This window comes from Bombina bombina, chromosome 7 (assembly GCF_027579735.1).
Source record: "Bombina bombina isolate aBomBom1 chromosome 7, aBomBom1.pri, whole genome shotgun sequence".
NCBI classification, from domain to species: domain Eukaryota; kingdom Metazoa; phylum Chordata; class Amphibia; order Anura; family Bombinatoridae; genus Bombina; species Bombina bombina.
In genome coordinates, this window is record NC_069505.1 from 206105828 (window position 1) to 206128382 (window position 22555).

At 42.5% G+C, this 22555-nt stretch overlaps 1 protein-coding gene across 5 annotated transcripts in view; it reads left to right on the forward strand.

Moving 5' to 3' along the window:
- Window positions 1-22555, forward strand: part of PPFIA1 (PTPRF interacting protein alpha 1) — a 323205-nt gene that overhangs the window by 117867 nt on the left and 182783 nt on the right. For all 5 annotated transcript variants that reach the window (XM_053720578.1, XM_053720579.1, XM_053720580.1 and 2 more), the window contains 4 exons: window positions 830-931; window positions 1054-1218; window positions 20338-20412; window positions 20637-20738. In XM_053720578.1, the coding sequence (XP_053576553.1) occupies window positions 830-931; window positions 1054-1218; window positions 20338-20412; window positions 20637-20738 (444 nt within the window). The remainder of the gene's footprint in view (window positions 1-829; window positions 932-1053; window positions 1219-20337; window positions 20413-20636; window positions 20739-22555) is intronic.

Genomic DNA, 22555 nt, shown 5'->3' on the forward strand with positions numbered 1-22555 from the left:
TGTTATTTTGCTTTGGTATTGGTATCCCAGAAGTAATGATGACCCGTGGACTGATCACACTTAACAGAAGAAAACATAATTTATGCTTACCTGATAAATTCCTTTCTTCTGTAGTGTGATCAGTCCACGGCCCGCCCTGTTTTTACGGCAGGTAAATATTTTTTAATTTATACTCCAGTCACCACTTCACCCTTGGCTTTTCCTTTCTCGTTGGTCCTTGGTCGAATGACTGGGAGTGACGTAGAGGGGAGGAGCTATATGCAGCTCTGCTGGGTGAATCCTCTTGCACTTCCTGTTGGGGAGGAGTAATATCCCAGAAGTAATGATGACCCGTGGACTGATCACACTACAGAAGAAAGGAATTTATCAGGTAAGCATAAATTATGTTTTATTTATATATATTCTTATTCAGTCATTAAAGTTTATCCACTGTTTTTGTGTAGTAGCTTTTGATGTTTTACAATTATCTAAAGAAAATAAAATAAATAATTATGTTAAATAATGCATTGTCAGCAGTCCGTTTAAACACATGGGCAGATATAAACAGCATAGAACTGTGAATCAGACACCACATATGGCTAAAATGAGGCTCAGTGGGCAGATTGTGTTGACAAATGTAAAAATAAGGTTATGAATGACATTTAGACACTGCTCAAATAAAGTAAGATTATAAAGCAAATCCAAGCTTCTGTCTTTGGCCTTTGCATGACCTAACTGTTCTTCGTTATATTTCTATGTAGATTTATTAGAAACAGAAACTTAGAACTAGTTTTTACATATGCTGTGATTAATTCTGAGGCCTTATCATTTTTTTCTTTCCCTATGAAAGGAATTTGCCGCACTTACTAAAGAACTTAATATCTGTCGGGAGCAACTTTTAGAGCGAGAGGAAGAGATCGCTGAGCTGAAAGCTGAAAGGAACAATACCCGGGTAAGTAAAAAGCTCTGTACTTCATGGGCTGTAGGTAATGCCAAGGAACATGTAAACTTCCCTTTGGTGGAACATCACCAGCTTTTAGGAATAGATGTCTAATCGTTCATTTCTATCTCTAGTTACTACTAGAACATCTGGAATGTCTTGTTTCCAGACATGAACGCTCCCTTAGAATGACTGTGGTGAAGAGACAAGCCCAGTCTCCAGCTGGAGTTTCCAGTGAGGTGGAGGTCTTGAAAGCTTTAAAGTCCTTATTCGAACATCACAAAGCTCTGGATGAAAAGGTGATCGAAGTGTTCCTGTATTCACACAGATTTGTTTATTGTTGTTGTTATAATTAGTTATTAATAATAATAACAACATAGGTAGAAAACCCTTTATCCAAATAGCTTGGGACCAGAAAAGGTTTGGATTTCAGAATATTTGCATCTTTAAAATCAGAATGTAAACAACAATATCTTATGTCATATAGGCAATATTTACATGTCATGATACAGAAATTATACATGTAATCTAAAGGTAGTTTTATGTCACTTTAATACTTTGTATAGATATTACCCTAAAAATAATAGTACAGTACTGTAATAAGAAAGGTAATATTTGTTTTAAATAAATATAGACAGTTTTTATTTTAGAGCACAAAAACAGAACAAAGACACAGACAGAGAAGGTTGTGACTTACAGTCCAGCAAAAATAAAAAATCTTTTGAATTTTGGAATTTCAGATATGGGAATTTGTATCTGTAGTAATAATTCATTACACAGTCTTTTCTTTTCATTATGTTTTATTATTAGTAGTAGTAATAATAATAATTGTAGTGGTCATTATGCAGTCTTTTAAGAGCTTCCTGTTTACTGCAGCACCATATTACACAGCGCTGTAACTTTACACTAAGTATACAGTTATGGGGTACAGTAAACAGAAGACATATACATAAATCATACGTATACAGTTATGGGGTACAATAAACAGAAGACATAAATCATACGTATACAGTTATGGAGTATAATCAGAATGCAATTATAAATCGTAAGGGTAGAGGGCCCTAGCCTTGAATCACTGTAAGCTCTAAACCATCTTTCATAAAATTATCTTTGAGCTTACATTCTAAAGGAAGTACATGGGGAAGTTGAGGACGATGGAAACATAAGTAGTAGAGACTTCTAAAGTAAGTTGTACCCATCCTTGAATTGATATGTTTTTAAGGAAGACTTGTAGTAGAGCAAGTCTGACTGAGCTTTTTGACTGAGCGAATCAAGGAGTTCCATATGGAAAGTCTTGCAGATGAGTGTGAGGAAGTAATGAGGAGAAAAGTAGGTCTCCGGCAGAGTGAAGGGAGCAGGTTGGGGAGAATTTGTAGACAAGGGCAGAGATAATAGGGGGTGCAGTGTTGATTAGGGCTTTGTATGTTGGGATCAGTGGAGGTGTTGGTAAAAAAAAAAAGTGCAGCAGATGTGGTTCGAAGCTTAAGGAAGTTGAGCCTGGCAGAGGCATTCATGATGGATTGCAGTGGGGACAGGCGGTAGTTTGAGAGACCAGAGAAGACAGAATTGCAGTAATCAAGAAAATGAGTGGATGAGAATATTAGTTGGGCCTTGAGTGAGGAAGTGACAGATTTTAGAGATATTTTTAAAGTGGAAGCGGCATGAGTTTGCTAAGCACCTAATGTGGGGAGCAAAAGAAAGTTCTGAGTCAAGTGTTAACCCCAAGGTAGCTGGCCTGAGGGGTAGAGGTTATGACAGTTGTCCACGGTAAGTGAGATTTGAGGAATGGGGAGATTTTTAGAGGTAGGAAATAGGAGTAAAGTTTTAGAGAAGTTCATCTTTAGGTAGTGAGAAGCCATCCAGGATGAGATATTAGCTAGGCAGCTGGTGACACAAGTTAGTAGGGAAGAGGAAATGTCTAGTGCAGAAAGTTATATTTGAATGACAGCATAAAGATCATATGGAAACCCACATGACTTTAAGTGAATGTAAAATTGAATGAATAAGTTCCTGGTTTTTAAAAATACTATTAAAACAGGGGCACTTTCATTCATTAAACTTTACATTGAAGCGTTTTCTTTAGGAAACCAGACCAGCGATCCTCCGCCTGCAGCTCCTCTGTATTTAGCACCGCAATGACAAAACCGGCTTCCTCCAATCATAGCGAGTACCCCAAGGCATCTAGCTCATGAGGTCAAGCAATGGCCAGTTTCGTCACCGATATGCTAAGTACAGCAGGAGAAGCGGCCAGAGAATCGCTGGTCTGGGTTTGCTAAAGAAACAGGTAAGTATTTAAAACAAAAAAAACGCTTCAATGTAAATTTTAATGAATGAAAGTGCCCCTGTTTTTTAAAAACTGGGCATTTATTAATTCAAATTTACATTCACTTTAACTAAAGAGCCAAGAGATGATGATAAAATAAGGGGACCTATAACTGAGCCTTGATGTACCCCAACAGAGAGGGGAAGAAGAGCCAGAGATGGGAAAAACTGAAGATACGGTTAGAAAGGTATGAAGAGAGCCACAGTAGATCTGTATCACAAATACCCAAGGTTTGATGGGTCTGGATCAGCATTGGATAGTCAACAGGGTCAAAGGTGGCAGTGGTCTAAAAAGATTAGCATGGGGTATTGACCTTCAGACTTGGCAGTAAGTAATTTGTCACCTTCGTAGAGTGTTAGATAAACAATCTGCTCAGGAAGTTTAGAGGCGAGGGGAAAAAGAGATGGGCGACAGTTGCAAAGGGATGCTGGATTGAGTGACTTGTTTAAGTGTAATTAGAGCGTGTTTAAGGTATGATGGCAATGTAACAGATTTAAGGGAGAGGTTGTGAGGATGGGTGTAAGAATAAGAGAAAGGGAAGGTAGTAGTTGTGAAGGAATAGGGTCAAGGGGACAGGTGGTAAGATGGGAAAATGAAAGGAGAGAAGAAACCTACTCTCTAACAAGAGTGAAAGTGCTGAGTTTTGGGATAGGCTGATTTTGAAAGTTTGCAGTGATTTGTGAGGAGGATATTGTTTTTCCTTCTTAATATGAGTCCACGGCTTAATTCCTTACTTGTGGGAAATACAGAACCTGGCCAGCAGGAGGAGGCAAAGACACCCCAGCCAAAGGCTTAAATACCTCCCCCACTTCCCTCATCCCCCAGTCATTCTTTGCCTTTCGTCACAGGAGGTTGGCAGAAGATTTCTTCTGTTATGTGTGATCAGTCCACGGGTCATCATTACTTCTGGGATATAACTCCTCCCCAACAGGAAATGCAAGAGGATTCACCCAGCAGAGCTGCATATAGCTCCTCCCCTCTACGTCAGTCCCAGTCATTCTCTTGCACCCAACGACTAGATAGGATGTGTGAGAGGACTATGGTGATTATACTTAGTTTTTATGACTTCAATCAAAAGTTTGTTATTTTAAAATAGCACCGGAGCGTGTTATTACTTCTCTGGCAGAGTTTGAGGAAGAATCTGACAGAGATTTTTTACTATGATTTTAACCGGAGTCGTTAAGATCATATTGCTGTTCTCGACCATCTGAGGGAGGTAAAGGCTTCAGATCAGGGGACAGCGGGCAGATGAATCTGCATTGAGGTATGTGGCAGTTTTTATTTTCTGAATGGAATTGATGAGAAAAGCCTGCCATACCGTTAAAATGACATGTATGTATACACTTCAGTATTCTGGGGATGGTATTTCACCGGAACTACTGTGTTAAAGGTCACTAATCCTTTTAATAACTATTCTCATGTTAAACGTTTTTGCTGGAATGTAGAATCGTTTACATTGCTGAGGTACTGTGTGAATAAATATTTGGGCATTATTTTCCACTTGGCAGTTTTTTGCTTTAATTGTGACAGTTTCGTTTCTCTTCACTGCTGTGTGGGAGAGGGAGGGGCCGTTTTTGGCGCTCTTTGCTACGCATCAAAAAATTCCAGTCAGCTACTTTTATATTTCCTGCATGATCCGGTTCATCTCTGACAGATCTCAGGGGTCTTCAAACTTCTTTGAAGGGAGGTAAATTCTCTCAGCAGAGCTGTGAGAATTCTTATAGTGACTGTGTATAAAAAACGTTGTTTTGTTTTCTTATGTACAAATTTAATTAGTGTTGTTTTTTACTAATGGGAACAAACCTTTGCTAAAAGTTGTGTTGTTTTAAAGTTTGATGCAATAACTGTTTTTTTCAGTTCATTATTTCAACTGTCATTTAATCGTTAGTACCTCTTTGAGGCACAGTGCGTTTTTTTGCTAAAAAAGATTATAACCAAGTTGTAAGTTTTTTTGCTAGTGTGTTAAACATGTCTGACTCAGAGGAAGATATCTGTGTCATTTGTTCCAATGCCAAGGTGGAGCCCAATAGAAATTTATGTACTAACTGTATTGATGCTACTTTAAATAAAAGTCAATCTGTACAATGTGAACAAATTTCACCAAACAGCGAGGGGAGAGTTATGCCGACTAACTCGCCTCACGCGACAGTACCTGCATCTCCCGCCCGGGAGGTGCGTGATATTTTGGCGCCTAGTACATCTGGGCGGCCATTACAGATAACATTACAAGATATGGCTACTGTTATGACTGAAGTTTTGTCTAAATTACCTGAACTAAGAGGCAAGCGTGATCACTCTGGGGTGAGAACAGAGTGCGCTGACAATGCTAGGGCCATGTCTGATACTGCGTCACAGCTCGCAGAGCATGAGGACGGAGAGCTTCATTCTGTGGGTGACGGTTCTGATCCAAACAGATTGGACTCAGATATTTCAAATTTTAAATTTAAATTGGAGAACCTCCGTGTACTACTAGGGGAGGTCTTAGCAGCTCTCAACGATTGTAACACTGTTGCAATACCAGAGAAACTGTGTAGGTTGGATAAATACTTTGCGGTACCGGCGAGTACTGACGTTTTTCCTATACCTAAGAGACTAACTGAAATTGTTACTAAGGAGTGGGATAGACCCGGTGTGCCGTTCTCACCCCCTCCAATATTTAGAAAGATGTTTCCAATAGACGCCACCACTCGGGACTTATGGCAAACGGTCCCCAAGGTGGAGGGAGCAGTTTCTACTTTAGCTAAGCGTACCACTATCCCGGTGGAGGATAGCTGTGCTTTCTCAGATCCAATGGATAAAAAATTAGAGGGTTACCTTAAGAAAATGTTTGTTCAACAAGGTTTTATATTACAACCCCTTGCATGTATCGCGCCGATTACGGCTGCGGCAGCATTTTGGATTGAGTCGCTTGAGGAGAACCTTAGTTCCTCTACGCTAGACGACATTACGGACAGGCTTAGAGTCCTTAAACTAGCTAATTCTTTCATTTCGGAGGCCGTAGTACATTTAACCAAACTTACGGCTAAGAACTCAGGATTCGCCATACAGGCACGCAGGGCACTGTGGCTAAAATCCTGGTCAGCTGATGTTACTTCTAAGTCCAAATTACTTAATATACCTTTCAAGGGGCAGTCCTTATTCGGGCCCGGTTTGAAAGAAATTATCGCTGACATTACGGGAGGTAAGGGCCACGCCCTACCTCAAGACAAGGCCAAAGCTAAGGCTAGACAGTCTAATTTTCGTCCCTTTCGGAATTTCAAAACAGGAGCAGCATCAACCTCCACTGCACCAAAACAGGAAGGAGCTGTTGCTCGTTACAGGCAAGGCTGGAAGCCTAACCAGTCCTGGAACAAAAGCAAGCAGGCCAGGAAACCTGCTGCTGCCCCAAAGACAGCATGAACCGAGAGCCCCCGATCCGGGACCGGATCTAGTAGGGGGCAGACTCTCTCTCTTCGCCCAGGCCTGGGCAAGAGATGTTCAGGATCCCTGGGCACTAGAGATCATATCTCAGGGATACCTTCTAGACTTCAAATTATCTCCCCCAAGAGGGAGATTTCATCTGTCAAGGTTGTCAACAAACCAGATAAAGAAAGAAGCGTTTCTACGCTGCGTACAAGATCTGTTAACAATGGGAGTGATCCATCCGGTTCCGTGGTCGGAACAAGGACAAGGGTTCTACTCAAACCTGTTTGTGGTTCCCAAAAAAGAGGGAACTTTCAGGCCAATCTTAGATTTAAAGACTCTAAACAAATTCCTAAGAGTTCCATCGTTCAAAATGGAAACTATTCGGACAATCTTACCCATGATCCAAGAGGGTCAGTACATGACCACAGTGGATTTAAAGGATGCTTACCTTCACATACCGATCCACAAAGATCATCACCGGTATCTAAGGTTTGCCTTCTTAGACAGGCACTACCAGTTTGTAGCTCTTCCATTCGGATTGGCTACGGCTCCAAGAATCTTCACAAAGGTTCTGGGTGCCCTTCTAGCGGTACTAAGACCGCGAGGGATTTCGGTAGCTCCGTACCTAGACGACATTCTAATACAAGCTTCAAGCTTTCAAACTGCCAAGTCTCATACAGAGTTAGTTCTGGCATTTCTAAGGTCGCGTGGATGGAAAGTGAACGAAAAGAAGAGTTCTCTCTTTCCTCTCACAAGAGTTCCATTCTTGGGGACTCTTATAGATTCTGTAGAAATGAAGATTTACCTGACAGAAGACAGGTTAACAAAGCTTCAAAATGCATGCCGTGTCCTTCATTCCATTCAACACCCGTCAGTAGCTCAATGCATGGAGGTGATCGGCTTAATGGTAGCGGCAATGGACATAGTACCTTTTGCACGCCTACACCTCAGACCGCTGCAATTATGCATGCTAAGTCAGTGGAATGGGGATTACTCAGATTTGTCCCCTACTCTGAATCTGAATCAAGAGACCAGAAATTCTCTTCTATGGTGGCTTCATCGGCCACACCTGTCCAGGGGGATGCCATTCAGCAGGCCAGACTGGACAATTGTAACAACAGACGCCAGCCTACTAGGTTGGGGCGCTGTCTGGAATTCTCTGAAGGCTCAGGGACTATGGAATCAGGAGGAGAGTCTCCTTCCAATAAACATTCTGGAATTGAGAGCAGTTCTCAATGCCCTTCTGGCTTGGCCCCAGTTAATAACTCGGGGGTTCATCAGGTTTCAGTCGGACAACATCACGACTGTAGCTTACATCAACCATCAGGGAGGGACAAGAAGCTCCCTAGCAATGATGGAAGTATCAAAGATAATTCGCTGGGCAGAGTCTCACTCTTGCCACCTGTCAGCAATCCACATCCCGGGAGTGGAGAACTGGGAGGCGGATTTCTTGAGTCGCCAGACTCTTCATCCGGGGGAGTGGGAACTTCATCCGGAGGTCTTTGCCCAAATACTTCGACGTTGGGGCAAACCAGAGATAGATCTCATGGCGTCTCGCCAGAACGCCAAACTTCCTCGCTACGGGTCCAGATCCAGGGATCCGGGAGCAGTTCTGATAGATGCTTTGACAGCACCTTGGAACTTCAGGATGGCTTATGTGTTTCCACCCTTCCCGCTGCTTCCTCGATTGATTGCCAAAATCAAACAGGAGAGAGCATCAGTAATTCTAATAGCACCTGCTTGGCCACGCAGGACTTGGTATGCAGATCTAGTGGACATGTCATCCTGTCCGCCTTGGTCTCTACCTCTAAGACAGGACCTTCTGATACAGGGTCCATTCAAACATCAAAATCTAACTTCTCTGAAGCTGACTGCTTGGAAATTGAACGCTTGATTTTATCAAAACGTGGTTTTTCTGAGTCGGTTATTGATACCCTGATTCAGGCTAGGAAGCCTGTTACCAGAAGGATTTACCATAAAATATGGCGGAAATACCTATACTGGTGCGAATCCAAAGGTTACTCCTGGAGTAAGGTTAGGATCGCTAGGATATTGTCTTTTCTACAAGAAGGTTTAGAAAAGGGTTTATCAGCTAGTTCATTAAAGGGACAGATTTCAGCTCTGTCCATCTTGTTACACAGACGTCTGTCAGAAAATCCAGACGTCCAGTCCTTTTGTCAGGCTTTAGCTAGGATCAAGCCTGTGTTTAAAGCTGTTGCTCCACCATGGAGTTTAAACTTAGTTCTTAACGTTTTACAGGGTGTTCCGTTTGAACCCCTTCATTCCATTGATATAAAAATGTTATCTTGGAAAGTTCTGTTTTTAATGGCTATTTCCTCGGCTCGAAGAGTCTCTGAGTTATCAGCCTTACATTGTGATTCCCCTTATCTGATTTTTCACTCAGACAAGGTAGTTCTGCGTACTAAACCTGGGTTCTTACCTAAGGTAGTCACTAACAGGAACATCAATCAAGAGATTGTTGTCCCATCCTTGTGTCCAAATCCTTCTTCAAAGAAGGAACGTCTTTTACACAATCTGGATGTAGTTCGTGCCCTCAAGTTCTACTTGCAGGCAACTAAGGATTTTCGCCAAACTTCTTCCTTGTTTGTCGTTTACTCTGGACAGAGGAGAGGTCAAAAAGCTTCTGCTACCTCTCTCTCTTTTTGGCTTCGTAGCATAATACGTTTAGCCTATGAGACTGCTGGACAGCAGCCTCCTGAAAGAATTACAGCTCACTCCACTAGAGCTGTGGCTTCCACTTGGGCCTTTAAGAATGAGGCCTCTGTTGAACAGATTTGCAAGGCTGCAACTTGGTCTTCGCTTCATACTTTTTCCAAATTTTACAAATTTGACACTTTTGCTTCTTCGGAGGCTATTTTTGGGAGAAAGGTTCTTCAGGCAGTGGTTCCTTCTGTATAATGAGCCTGCCTATCCCTCCCGTCATCCGTGTACTTTTGCTTTGGTATTGGTATCCCAGAAGTAATGATGACCCGTGGACTGATCACACATAACAGAAGAAAACATAATTTATGCTTACCTGATAAATTCCTTTCTTCTGTTGTGTGATCAGTCCACGGCCCGCCCTGTTTTAAGGCAGGTAAATATATTTTAAATTATACTCCAGTCACCACTTCACCCTTGGTTACTCCTTTCTCGTTGATTCTTGGTCGAATGACTGGGACTGACGTAGAGGGGAGGAGCTATATGCAGCTCTGCTGGGTGAATCCTCTTGCATTTCCTGTTGGGGAGGAGTTATATCCCAGAAGTAATGATGACCCGTGGACTGATCACACAACAGAAGAAAGGAATTTATCAGGTAAGCATAAATTATGTTATTATTATCAGGTATTTGTAGAACGCCAACAGGTTTCGCAGCGCTATGAACATGGGTGGTATATATATATAAAAAAAAATTACAGAGATCAAATGGGTGAATGGTCCTGCCGAGAGTTGCACTGTTGTAGTCGGCTCTTATGAAGGTGGACTACAAACAGCTGGACTAGGCTTACATGCTATAGGGTTTAAGGGGATAGCAGTGGAGATAGGAAGGTTAGTGTAGGTTGTAAGCGTCCCTGAATAGTAGAATCTTCAGGGAGTACTTGAAGCTTTTAAAACTAGGGGAGATTCTTGTGGAGCGAGGCAGAGAGTTCCATAAGATGGGAGCCAGTCTTGAGAAATCTTGTAGACGGGAATGTGAGGAAGTAACAAGAGAGGAGGATATCATGAGCGAAGCGAAGGGGGCGGGAGGGAGAGTATCTGGAGACAAGGTCTGAGATGTAGGGGGGAGCAATGCAATTGAGGGCTTTGTGTGTCAGAGTGAGAATTTTGTGCTTAATCCTGGAGGCAAGAGGGAAGCCAGTGAAGGGATTGGTAGAGAGGTGCGACAGATGAAGAGCAACGTGCAAGGAAGATGAGCCAGGAAGAAGCATTCTTTATAGATTGCAAAGGATACTTATGGAGGGTAGTATCCTTTAGAATGGGACTGGAGTTTTAAGTAGTCTTGTCAGCCTCTCAGTGAGAGCATTGGCGAATGTTAGTGTCTGGAGATGCAGGGAGAGTCTTTCTGCGAACCCATCCAGACTCGTATTAACAGCTCCTAAGCAATCAGTGTTGACGAGTTTCACTGCCTGCTTTTATCACTCAAGTCCATGTCAGGAGCGATGCTACAAGACTGTCAAACTTGAGAGACCGTGTTCCTGTTCCATGGCGTAGATTCCAGTAAGATCATTTCATTTTTTATTTACACATACGATAAATGCAAGAAGACATGGTCACAGTGTGACACCTTTTATCTGAATGGAATCAGGGGTTAATGTCTCCAGAAGGGGGGGATTATTGAACAGAGAGGATTAATCACATTTCGTAAATAGTGTGTTTATGCTGTGAGATGAGGCTCAGGCAGATATTGGAACGTACAGGTTTTACTTTCACTTTAGGAGCTGCACAGCCTGTTAGGCTTGGCGCGCTTTTAGTGGTGCAGGGGTGGTCCTGAATGGCACACCACGTGACCGGGTATGGTCACATTGATTCCCTTCTTCCTGACCTTGCAGTTATCTGGATACAAATCGTTTCTTGGGCCTGGGTCATAGGAGGTGGTAAATGACCCAGCCATTAGGGGTATAAAGGTGCCATTTATCTTTGTTGATTGTCCTATTTATAAGCGCAAGCTATGGAGGACTCTGATACGTTAGAGGGTACTCTCTCTTTACCTAAATTGAATGCCTGTCTATATTGTGAGGAGGCCACGGTATTACCCGCCTGCTCAATTATGTTCCACATGCCTTGATAAAATATATCATTATATCAAAGAAAGCTAATATGTTTAGTACCACTGAGCCATCCACCTCTGAGGAGTCTCCGTCCCGTGAGGTGCGCACCCTACAGTCATCTCCTAATACACATGCAGTTTCCCGTAGCACTCCTATTCCTCCATCTGGAGGGGCCCTTTTACCTCCAGACATTACTGAACAGTTACAGATGGCAGTGTCTGCCGCCTTAAGTGCTTTACCTCACCCTGCTAAACGCAAGCGAAAGGTTAAATATTGCTATCCTTTCCAGGGGTCATCTGCTAGCTTATTGGATTTATTTGATACAAGATTATCCAATGATGAAGACGCCTTTGATACTTCAGTGGGTCGGAATCTGCTGCCTCTAAGGCTCTGGTTGCGGAGTAACCAGACTTTAGATCTAGGATTGAACAATTACACTTTCTGCTAAAGATTTGGCTACCTTAGAGGTTCCAGAACCGAAGTTACCTGAGGAACCTTGTATGCCTAAATTAGATAAGGTCTACGAGGACAGGGTTTTACTACAGAGTTTCCCGGTTCCCGTAAAGATGGCAAACATTATTAATAATGAATGAAAAACACTTGGTTGGAGTTGTGGGGTTCCATCCCTAAGGTGGATGGTGCTATCCACAATTGCTAAGCGCACTACTTTTCCACTTGAGGATAGTTCGTTGTTTAAAGATCCCATGGATAAGAAACTGAAAATTCTATTACGAAAGATGTTTCTGCATACGGGATATTTGTTTCAACCGGCAGTGGCTGTTGCTGCAGTTGCGGGAGCGTCTTCCTACTGGTGCAACTCCCTATCTGAGTTGATCGAGGTGGAGGGTCCCCTCGACGCGATCCATGAAAGAATTAAGGCCTTAAGAGTAGCTAATTCTTTTATTTGTGACGCAAATATGCAGATTATTCGCCTGAACGCCAAGGCTTCACGTTTTTCTGTGCTAGCCCGTAGGGCACTCTTGTTGAATTCTTGGTCAGCGCATATGACTTAGAAGTCTAGACTTCTTTCCCTCCCATTTAAGGGAAAGATCCTTTTAGGTCCAGGCCTGGACTCAATCATATCCACGGTTACTGGAGGCAAAGGTGCTTTTTTACTTCAGGATAAGAACAACAAACCTAAGGGACAAGGTCCTAATTTTCATTCTGACAAATCCCAACGTCATCAGCCCTCTGCAAAGCTGGAGCAGTCCAAGGGAACGTGGAAACCTCCTCAGTCCTGGAATAAATCCAAGCAGAATAAGAAGCCTGCCGAGTCAAAGTCGGCATGAAGGGGCGGCCCCCAATCCAGATTTGGATCTGGTAGGGGCAGTCTGTCAGTTTTTGCAGAGGCTTCGTTTGGGGACGTGCAAGATCCGTGTGTACTGGAGGTCGTCACTCAGGGATACAGGATAGGTTTCAAGTTTCATCCTCCCAAGGGCAGATTTCTCTTATCAAACCTGTCTTCAAGGCCAGAAAAGAGAGGCTTTTCTAGGGTTTGTGAGGCATTTCTCCGCCCTGGGGGTCATTGTGCCTTTACCTCCAGCACAGAGAGGTCTGGGATACTACTCAAACCTGTTTGTGGTCCCAAAGAAGGAGGGTACTTTTCGTTCAATTCTGGACCTAAAGTGTTTAAACAAATTCCTATTGGTCCCCTCATTCAAGATGGAGACAATACGGTCCATTCTTCCTTTAGTCCAGGAAGGACAATTCATGACCACAATAGACCTGAAGAATGCCTACCTTCACATCCTTATACACAAGGAACACTTCAAGTTTCTAAGATTTGCGTTCCTGGACCAGCACTTCCAGTTTATTGCACTTCCGTTTGGTCTGGCTACTGCTCCAAGAGTTTTTACGAAGGTTCTAGGGGCTCTGCTTGCAGTAGCCAGAGGGATAGCAGTGGCGTCATACTTAGACGATATTCTGGTTCAGGCATCATCATGTCGTCTGGCAGAAGACTATTCAAAGGCCCTTCTTTGATTTCTTCGATCTCATGGATGGAAGATAAACTTAGAAAAGAGTTCTCTTATTCCCAGTACCAGGGGGGAATTCCTGGGTACGATAATATACTCCATATCCATGAGGATATTTCTTACAGACCATAGATGTTGCAAGTTCACTTCCAATTGTCTTGCACTCCAGACCTCCTTAAGGCCCTCTGTGGCTTGGTGTATGGAAGTGATTGGTCTCATGGTGTCCTGCATGGACATCATTCCTTTTGCCAGATTCCATCTCAGGCCTCTTCAACTATGCGTGCTGAGACAGTGGAACGGCGACCATTCAGATCTGTCTCAACAGATTTCTCTGGACAACTGGTCGAGAGAATCGCTCTCCTGGTGGCTCTGTCCAGATCATCTGTCCCAAGGGACATCCTTCTTGAGACCATCCTGGGAGATTGTGACTACGGACGTGAGTCTCACAGGATGGGGAGCTGTCTGGGGCACAGGGCCTGTGGACTCGAGAGGAATCCCTCCTCCCGATCAACATCTTGAAACTTTGAGCGATCTTCAATGCTCTGAAGGCTTGGCCTCTTCTGGGTTTGGCTCAGTTTATCAGATTCCAATCGGACAACATAATCTTGGTGGCTTACATCAACCATCACGGGGGAACAAGGAGCTTCCTATCAATGAGGGAGGCATCTCGGATTCTGGAATGGGCGGAGGCCCACAACTGTTCGTTGTCAGCAATCCACATTCCGGGTGTGGACAACTGGCAAGCGAATTTCCTCAGCAGACAATCCTTTCACCCGGGGGAATGGTCTGTCCATCCCTAGGTGTTTGCAGAGATCTGCGACAGATGGGGGACGCCTGAGATAGATCTCATGGCGTCCCGGCTCAATTCCAAGCTACCCAGATATGGGTCATGGTCCAGGGATCCTCAGGCGGAGCTAATAGACGCATTAGCAGTGCCTTGGAGGTTCAGTCTGATCTACATTTTTCCTCCGTTACCACTTCTCCCTCGTCTAGTGATCCGCATCAAGCAGGAGCAAACATCAGCGATTCTAATGGCTCCATCATGGCCGCAGAGGATATGGTTCGCGGACCTGGTGGGGATGTCCTCATCTCCTTCATGGAGGTTACCTTGTCGCAGGGATCTGCTGGAGCAAGGTCCTTTTTGTTCATCAAAATCTAGATTCTCTGAGGCTGACTGCGTGGAGATTGAACGCTTAGTCCTAGCCAAGAGAGGTTTCTCTGAAAGAGTTATTGATACTCTCATTCAAGCTCATAAGCCGGCTACTCGTCTCATCTATCAAAAGGTGTGGAGGACCTACTTATTCTGGTGTGAATTCCCCTGGCATAAGGGCAGGGTATCCAGGATTCTTTCCTTTCTCCAGGATGGTCTGGAGAAGGGCCTTTCTGCTAGCTTCCTTAAGGGACAGATTTCGGCCCTATCTGTTTTACTGCACAAGAGGCATGCTGAGCTTCCAGGCGTCCAGACTTTTGTTCAGGCTCTGACTAGAATCAGGCCTGTGTTTAGATCTAGTGCTCCTCCTTGGAGTTTAAATCTTGTTCTTAAAATTTTGCAGAAGGTTCCATTTGAGCCTATGCATGGAGTTGACATTAAATTACTGTCTTGGAAGGTTATTTTTCTACTGGCTATTGCTTCGGCGTGCAGAGTATCTGAGATGGACTGCCTTGCAATGTGAGCCTCCTTACCTAGTATTCCATGCTGATAAGGCTGTTCTTCGTACTGGGTTAGGTTTTCTTCCTAAGGTTGTTTCAGACCACGGCATCAATCAGGAGATTGTGGTTCCTTCCCAGTGTCCTAATTCTTCTTCTTCAAAGGAGCAGTTACTCCATAATTTGGATGTGATTCGTGCCTTGAAGTTCTATTTTTAGGCTACAGAGGAGTTTAGACAGACGTCTTCCTTGTTTGCTGTCTATTCTGGAAAGCGTAAGGGGCAGAAAGCCTCGTCCACTTCCTTGTCATTTTGGTTGATGAGCATTATTCGCTTATCTTATGAGACAGAGGGACATAAGCCTCCTCAGATGATTAAGGCTCATTCAACCAGAGCTGTGGCTTCCTCTTGACCCTTCAAGAATGAGGCCTGTATGGATCAGATTTGTAGGGCGGCTACCTGGTCTTCCTTACATACCTTTTCAAACTTTTTACAAATTTGATGTTTTTGCTTTGGCTGAAGCAGCTTTTGGGAGGTTTTGCAGGCTGTGGTGCCTCAGAATAGGGTCCACCTTTTCTTTTACCTACCTTCCTGTTTAATTCAGTGTCCTCTAGAGCTTGGGTATATGTTTCCCACAAGTAAGGAATGAAGCCGTGGACTCACCTCATATTAAGAAGGAAAACATAAATTTGCTTACCAGATAATTTCATTTCCTTCTGTATGAGGAGAGTCCACGGCTCCCACCCGTATTCTCTGTTGGGCGGACCTAAATATTTGTGTTGTTTTTCTGGCACCATTTATACCCTGATATTTCTCCTACTGTTTCTTGTTCCCTCGGCAGAATGACTGGGGGATGAGGGAAGTGGGGGAGGTATTTAAGCCTTTGGCTGGGGTGTGTCTGCCTCCTCCTGGTGGCTAGGTTCTGTATTTCCCACAAGTAAGGAATGAAGCTGTGGACTCTCCTCATACAGAAGAAATGAAATTATCTGGTAAGCATAATTTGTTTTTTTGGGAGGAGGTTATTTCATGTTGGATGTAGTTAATTTTAGTTTTGAAATGTATTGAAAAGTCAAGTGCTATGAGAGAGAAGTGGTAATGGGAGGAGATGGAGGGCACAGGAGGGTATTAAAATTAGATAAGAGTTTAGGATTGTAGGACATAGATGAAATTATAGTTGCAAATTAGTTTTGCTTAGAGAGGTTGAGGGCGGAAAAGTAAGAGTACAACATAAATTTGTAATCCAAGAAATCAGTGGAGGAGCAAAATTTCCACTAGTGCTGTTCTGCATTGCAGTTGTATTTTTGCAAGTAGCGTGTGGTGCAAGCTATGGAACGAGCGGCTATTTTGTCAAGAATGTAGGTCAGAATGGAATTATACAGAGACATAAATTCCTCAGGGCAGGAAAGGGAGGAGAAGGAGGATTTGAGTGTGAGAGAGTAGTTCTGGGTTTATAGTATGTACATTTCTATCTAGTCTAGTTGAAGGGTTCGGTTGTGGGTGTGCCGTTACCGTCAAAACATGGTGGTAAGAGAGTGGGAAGGAGTAGTTAGTAAACTGAGAAATAGAGCAATGTTGGCTGACGATTAGGTCAATTGATATGGCCATCTTTATGAGTAGGTGAATTAGTGAGCTACAGAAGCTTTGAAACACCAGGAGCTCTAAAATATCACTGGGAATATTGAAGTCCCCAAGAATGTGACCAGGTTAGTAAATGACAGCATGGACATGGGGGGAGTAGACCAACTGTATGGGCTTCGAAGGAAGTGAATGTAAGGGATGGAATGGGGCTATGTATTAAAGGGATAGGGAAGTCAAAATTAAACTTGCATGATTCAGATAGAGCAGGTCATTTTAAATTCACTTCTATTTTCAAGTGTGCTTCATTCTCTTAGTATCCCTTGTGAAAAAATGAACACGCACATATCCTACACTAGTGGGAGCTGCTGCTAATTGGTGCCTGCACTCTTTTGTCTCTTGTGATTGGCTAAATAGATATTTTCAGCTTCCTGTCAGTAGTGCAATGCTGTCCCTTCAACAATGCATAACAAGAGAATGAAGAAAATGTGATAATACAATTTTAAAAAACTTTTCAATTTAATTCTATGTTCTATCTGAATCATAAAAGAACATTTTGGGATTTACTATCCCTTTAAAAAGTACAGCAGGGAGAGAGAAAGATGCCAACACTGCCTCCTTGCTTTTTGCCAGGCCTGGGTGTATGGCTGAAGTGCAGCCCCCCTATAAGAGAGAGCAGCAGGGGAGGCTGTGTCAGAGGGAGAGAGATTGATTTTGCTGAGGGCCAAGAAGTTAGAGTGGGAGATGAACAGGTCATGGATAGAGGTAAGTTTGTTGCATACAGAGCGAGAGTTCCATAGTACACAAGTGAATGGAGTATGTGCTTTTGGGAGGCATGGGATACAAATTAGGTTATGTGCATTTCTTTTTTTTTTTTCTTTTTTTTTTTTAAATAATCTTTTATTGAGATTCTTGGTATACAAACAACAATGAAATAATATAACTAGCAATATACATGTACAAGTTAACATTACCTCCTTCCCATGTTACAGATAAAAACAATTACATCTGACACATTGACATACGAAGGTTGTACATTGCAATGTTATCAGAAATTTGAGAATCTCTTTTTGTAACATATAAATAATAGCGTTTAACAGTGGTTAATGCATTGGTTACTTATGAACCAACTATAATAGGAACAAAGGTACTCTAATTATAACCACAGAAATAGTATATTTATATTTAGTAAATTTGGTGACTATGTAGTAACGGAGGATCTCTAATAATCCAGTAACTAAGCATAACAAGTTTAGATAAATACTATTTCAGTCCCAGCGACATGTATTTCCATAAAAAGTGCATAGAGTGAGATGTAGCTGTATAATGTATGTTCACATTAATAAAGGTGCTGAAGGGTATAGTATGGCATATTAATAATAGGTTGGGAATTGGAGTCTGCATTGATGTGCTAGTTGGCAACTTCCGAGTGTGTAATGTGGTTTGTAGCGGGCTATAATCCAATATTTAACTTGTGGTGCAAAGGATCTATCAGGTGACTGCAATATATAAGTAGGGTAAGATAGCTAGGAGCCCCTTAAGAGAATATGGGATGGTATCAGTTAAGCACAGCTATTACATGTACTACCTATTCTCTGCTGGGTGGTTTTCTTAGGATAGTGGTACAATAAATAAAGCTTTTAAGAGACCATATTTGCCAGGCAGTAATCCACAGTAAATTAATGCAGGAAAGGAGCCAGAACATATAGCAATATTTCAATAAACATGAGAGTAAAAGTGTAGAGATTATGCTTAAACTGAAAAGTATCTATTAACCTTAAGGAGGGATATGTGTCCATATAGTTAACCCACACCTTTCCTGAGTGGACAGCCTATGTCGAGTAAATGGTTTGTAGGAAAGCTGTACAGTCCATGAGGGAGCCAATAGTCATACACGCTTGATTGGTTAATGATTACTAATAGAGAGATTTGTGTACCAACTGTGGTGACGGACTCTGTATCTGTAAAGACGCTTTGTCCCCTGCGTAATTAAAGGGCTACCATTGTGACAATCTGATCCATGGCAATAGCGCAATTGTGCTCCCGGGGGCCGGCCGCACCTTCCCCTGGAGACAGCTTGAGGAGACACCATGGTGTAACCCGCTTCATGATTCAAGGCCTTAGAACCACTCCCCAAATAGGGAATCGTTGGATCCATGACAGATACTGTAATCGCTTGTGTCTCCATTTTTTCTTACCGGATTCGGGGTAATTATTAGCTAGGTCAGAGGTGTGAGGTCCGGCTTTGCCCTGAGCTCCTTCAGGTTCTCCCATAGATAGGATCAACCTCTGCTCCTCCAGTGTCTGTCCGGTCTCAGTAACGTCTGTAGACTTAGGGCAGAGGCGTAGCACAGCAGATCTGGGTTCCTTAAGCTGTGTAGCGATATCCCTCCCTCCAGCTACCTCATATGCGTGTTGCTCTCCCTCGCTCCAAAGCGTTCTTGCAGCGTACCTGAGATTGTCAAAATTTCGAAGCATCCTTTGCTCAGTCTTGGAGTAGAAATTGAATCTGTATATATATATATAGATCCTCCTCCATATTTAAATGCTAAGTCCCAGGGAGAATTTATAAATTTAACAAGATGTGACATCTTTACTTGGTCAGTGGACTAACAAGGGGAGGGGGGGGAATGATGAGCTGATGGTATTAGGCCGCAGCTTTCTCAGACAGGCCAAAATTAGTTTTCTGCTTGTTGGAACTGGGTGGTATAAGGTTTAGTCAGCTCCTTGACTTCTTCCAGGTTAATATCCTAGATTATGTGGGATGATGGCTTATTAGGGTGAAGATAATCAGCAGATTATTAAGTTATTTGAGGAGCTTCCCTATATTGCGTCCCATTATGGCTGCAGCTTGGACACGCCCGCATGTGCATTTCTTTTATTACTTTGTATGAAGTCCGTGACTGGATAAGGGTGGCATTAAGAAGGGTCCAGGATTAGGAGAGGTCCTAAAAGCATTCTGTGTCTGCTGATTGCTGCTAATTAGATTGGCTTGGTATATTAACCTTTACTTTTAAAAGGAAATAATATAAATAGTAAAAATCCTAATTATGCATCTCATGTAATATCCAGGATTTAAAATAATTCTTTATTAAACAGACTTTCTAGTGAAAATTACAAAGAGGTTAGAGAATGTCCCAAGCGGGACATCTGTTGAGCCAATCAGCAGTAGCATGATGCCACTAGTCACTGACTTGTGTTCAGTACAGGAGCTACAATGCTAGTGGCTCCCAGACAGGGCTTTACCTGTTTGTTTAACCTCATTTGCATGGGTTAAAGGTACATAAAACCCATTATTTTTTCTTTCAGGATTCAGATAGAACATACAATTTTAAACAATGTTCCCATTTACTTCTATTATCAAATCTGTTTCATTTACTTGATGTCCTTTGCTGAAGGAGCAGCTATGCACTACTGAGAGCTAGCTGAGCACATCTAGTAAACAAATCACAAGAGACAAATGTGTGCAGGCACCACTCACCAGCTAGCTACCACTAATATAGAATTTGTGCATATGTTTAACAATGAATACCAAGAGAACAAAGTACATTAGAAAATAGAAGTGAATTCAAAAGTGTCTTAAAATAATATACTCAATCATACACCTTTCCTATCCCTTTAAACACTCAAGGGTCAGTTGTGCAAAAATGACACTCTAACAAATAACATAATCTGTGCACTATTCCTAAAGAAATTGTTTTCAACCTGTCTTGTTTGTATTTTTCAGGTAAGAGAGAGGTTGCGAGTAGCACTAGAGAGATGTAGTTTACTGGAAGAAGAACTAACTGTCACACACAGAGAGGTGAGTTTGTTGTGGCATATTCTTAGTGTATATTCAGAGATTCAACCATAACTTCTTAATACAGAGACAGGCATAGGTCCTGTAAGCTGCTGAAAGATTTACTTATTATCTTTGCTTTGGGATGTACACACGTTTTTTTTTCTTTTTTATATTTTCTTTTTTAAATTCAATCTACCATTTACCATTGTCCATTTAACAAATACTTCCTTGAATTCTGCTTTTAGCTGATGATTACAAGAGAGCAGAACAACCAGAAGAAAATATACAACAATGGAAATACAGATTTAAATCATGAGCAGGATAATGTCCCTAACGCTAATGGCAAGGTGAGAATTGCACTGAGAATTGCACTGAGAACCAAAATAAAACTCTAAATCAAATGCAGAAGTCCACCTAATGCGGAACCCTACGTTAGTGATATAGGAATTGAGAACCTTGTCAGGTTGTGGTATGTCACATGGTTAAACAATTGTTATTGCAATAAAAATACACAGCAATTAAAGTAAATGTGATACTTATAAAGGGACGCAATTTTTTTATTGTTTAAAAAGATAGATGATACCTTTATTACCCATTCCCTGGTTTTGCACAGAAAACATGGTTATATTAATACTTTCCTTCCTAAGATAGGGAGAGTCCATGGCTTCATTCCTAACTGTTGGGAAATAAAACACCTGGCCACCAGGAGGAGGCAAAGGCACCCCAGCCAAAGGCTTAAATATCCCTCCCACTTCCTTATTACCCCAGTCATTCTATGCCTTTCGTCACAATAGGAAGTCCCTTCTCGGTCTTCTTCGATCACATGGACTACCGGCAATCTTCAATGCCTCGAAGGCTTGGCCACTTCTGGGTTCGTCCCAGTTTATCAGATTCCAATCAGACAATATATCCTCAGTTTATAATATTATCCTTGTTGTTTAAGTAATATATATGTACATATTGCACCTTTTATGTTCTTATAATGTTCATGTACATCCGCCACTGTTAATATGGGATTTTGAACTAGTGCCTGTGTCCACCTAATTAAGGTTCATTAAGGGTTAATGTTTTAGGGGAAGGTCCCTCAGTTTTCTGTTAACGATCATTTAATTAATGGCTTATCCAAGCAGCTATACCCTTAGGGTATATACATGTCTAGCTATATGATACATTTAGGTCACGGATGAAGGCCGAAATGCGTCTGTCCACTACTCTACATGTAGATTTTTTTTTTTTTTTTACTTTTCCACGCTTGACCAACAATAAAGATGTTATTTTTCTCATTTATACCCGTGATCCGCTTTTTCTCACATATTCTATAATATATCCTCTCTGGCTTACATCAACCATCAGGGGGGAACGAGAAGTTCCTTGGCGATGATGGAAGTATCTCAGATCCTGGAGTGGGCGGAGGCCCACAGCTGTTCGCTGTCAGTGATCCGCATTCCGGGCGTGGACAACTATGAGGCGGATTTTCTCAGCAGGCAATCCTTCCACCCAGGGGAATGGTCTCTCCATCCCAAGGTGTTTGCAGAGATATGCAGCAAGTGGGGGACGCCAAAGATAGATCTCATGGCATCCCTTCTCAATACCAAGCTACCCTGGTACGGGTCGAGATCGAGGGATCCCCAAGCGGATCTAATAGATGTACTAGCAGTTCCCTGGAGGTTCAAACTCCATATATCTTTTTCCTCCATTACCGCTTCTTCGAGTGGTGGCCCGCATCAAGCAGGAGCGGGTATCAGTAATCCTGATTGCTCTATCGTGGCCGCGAAGGATGTGGTTCGCGGATCTAGTGGGGATGTCCTCATCTCCTCCGTGGAAGTTACCTTGTCGCAGAGACCTGCTGTTACAAGGTCCATTTGTTCATCGAAATCTAGATTCTCTAAGGCTGACTGCGTGGAGATTGAACACTTAGTCTTAGCCAAGAGCGGTTTCTCTGAGAGTGTCATTGATACTCTTATTCAAGCTCGTAAACCAGTTACTCTGCATGTTTACCACCCTTTGTGGTATACACGCCGAGTAACTAGTTTACGAGCTTGAATAAGAGTATCAATGACACTCTCAGAGAAACCTCTCTTGGAGGACCTACCTTTTCTGGTGTAAAGAGCGTTGTTTTTCCCGGCACAGAGTTAAGGTTGCCAGGATCTTATCTTTTCTCCAG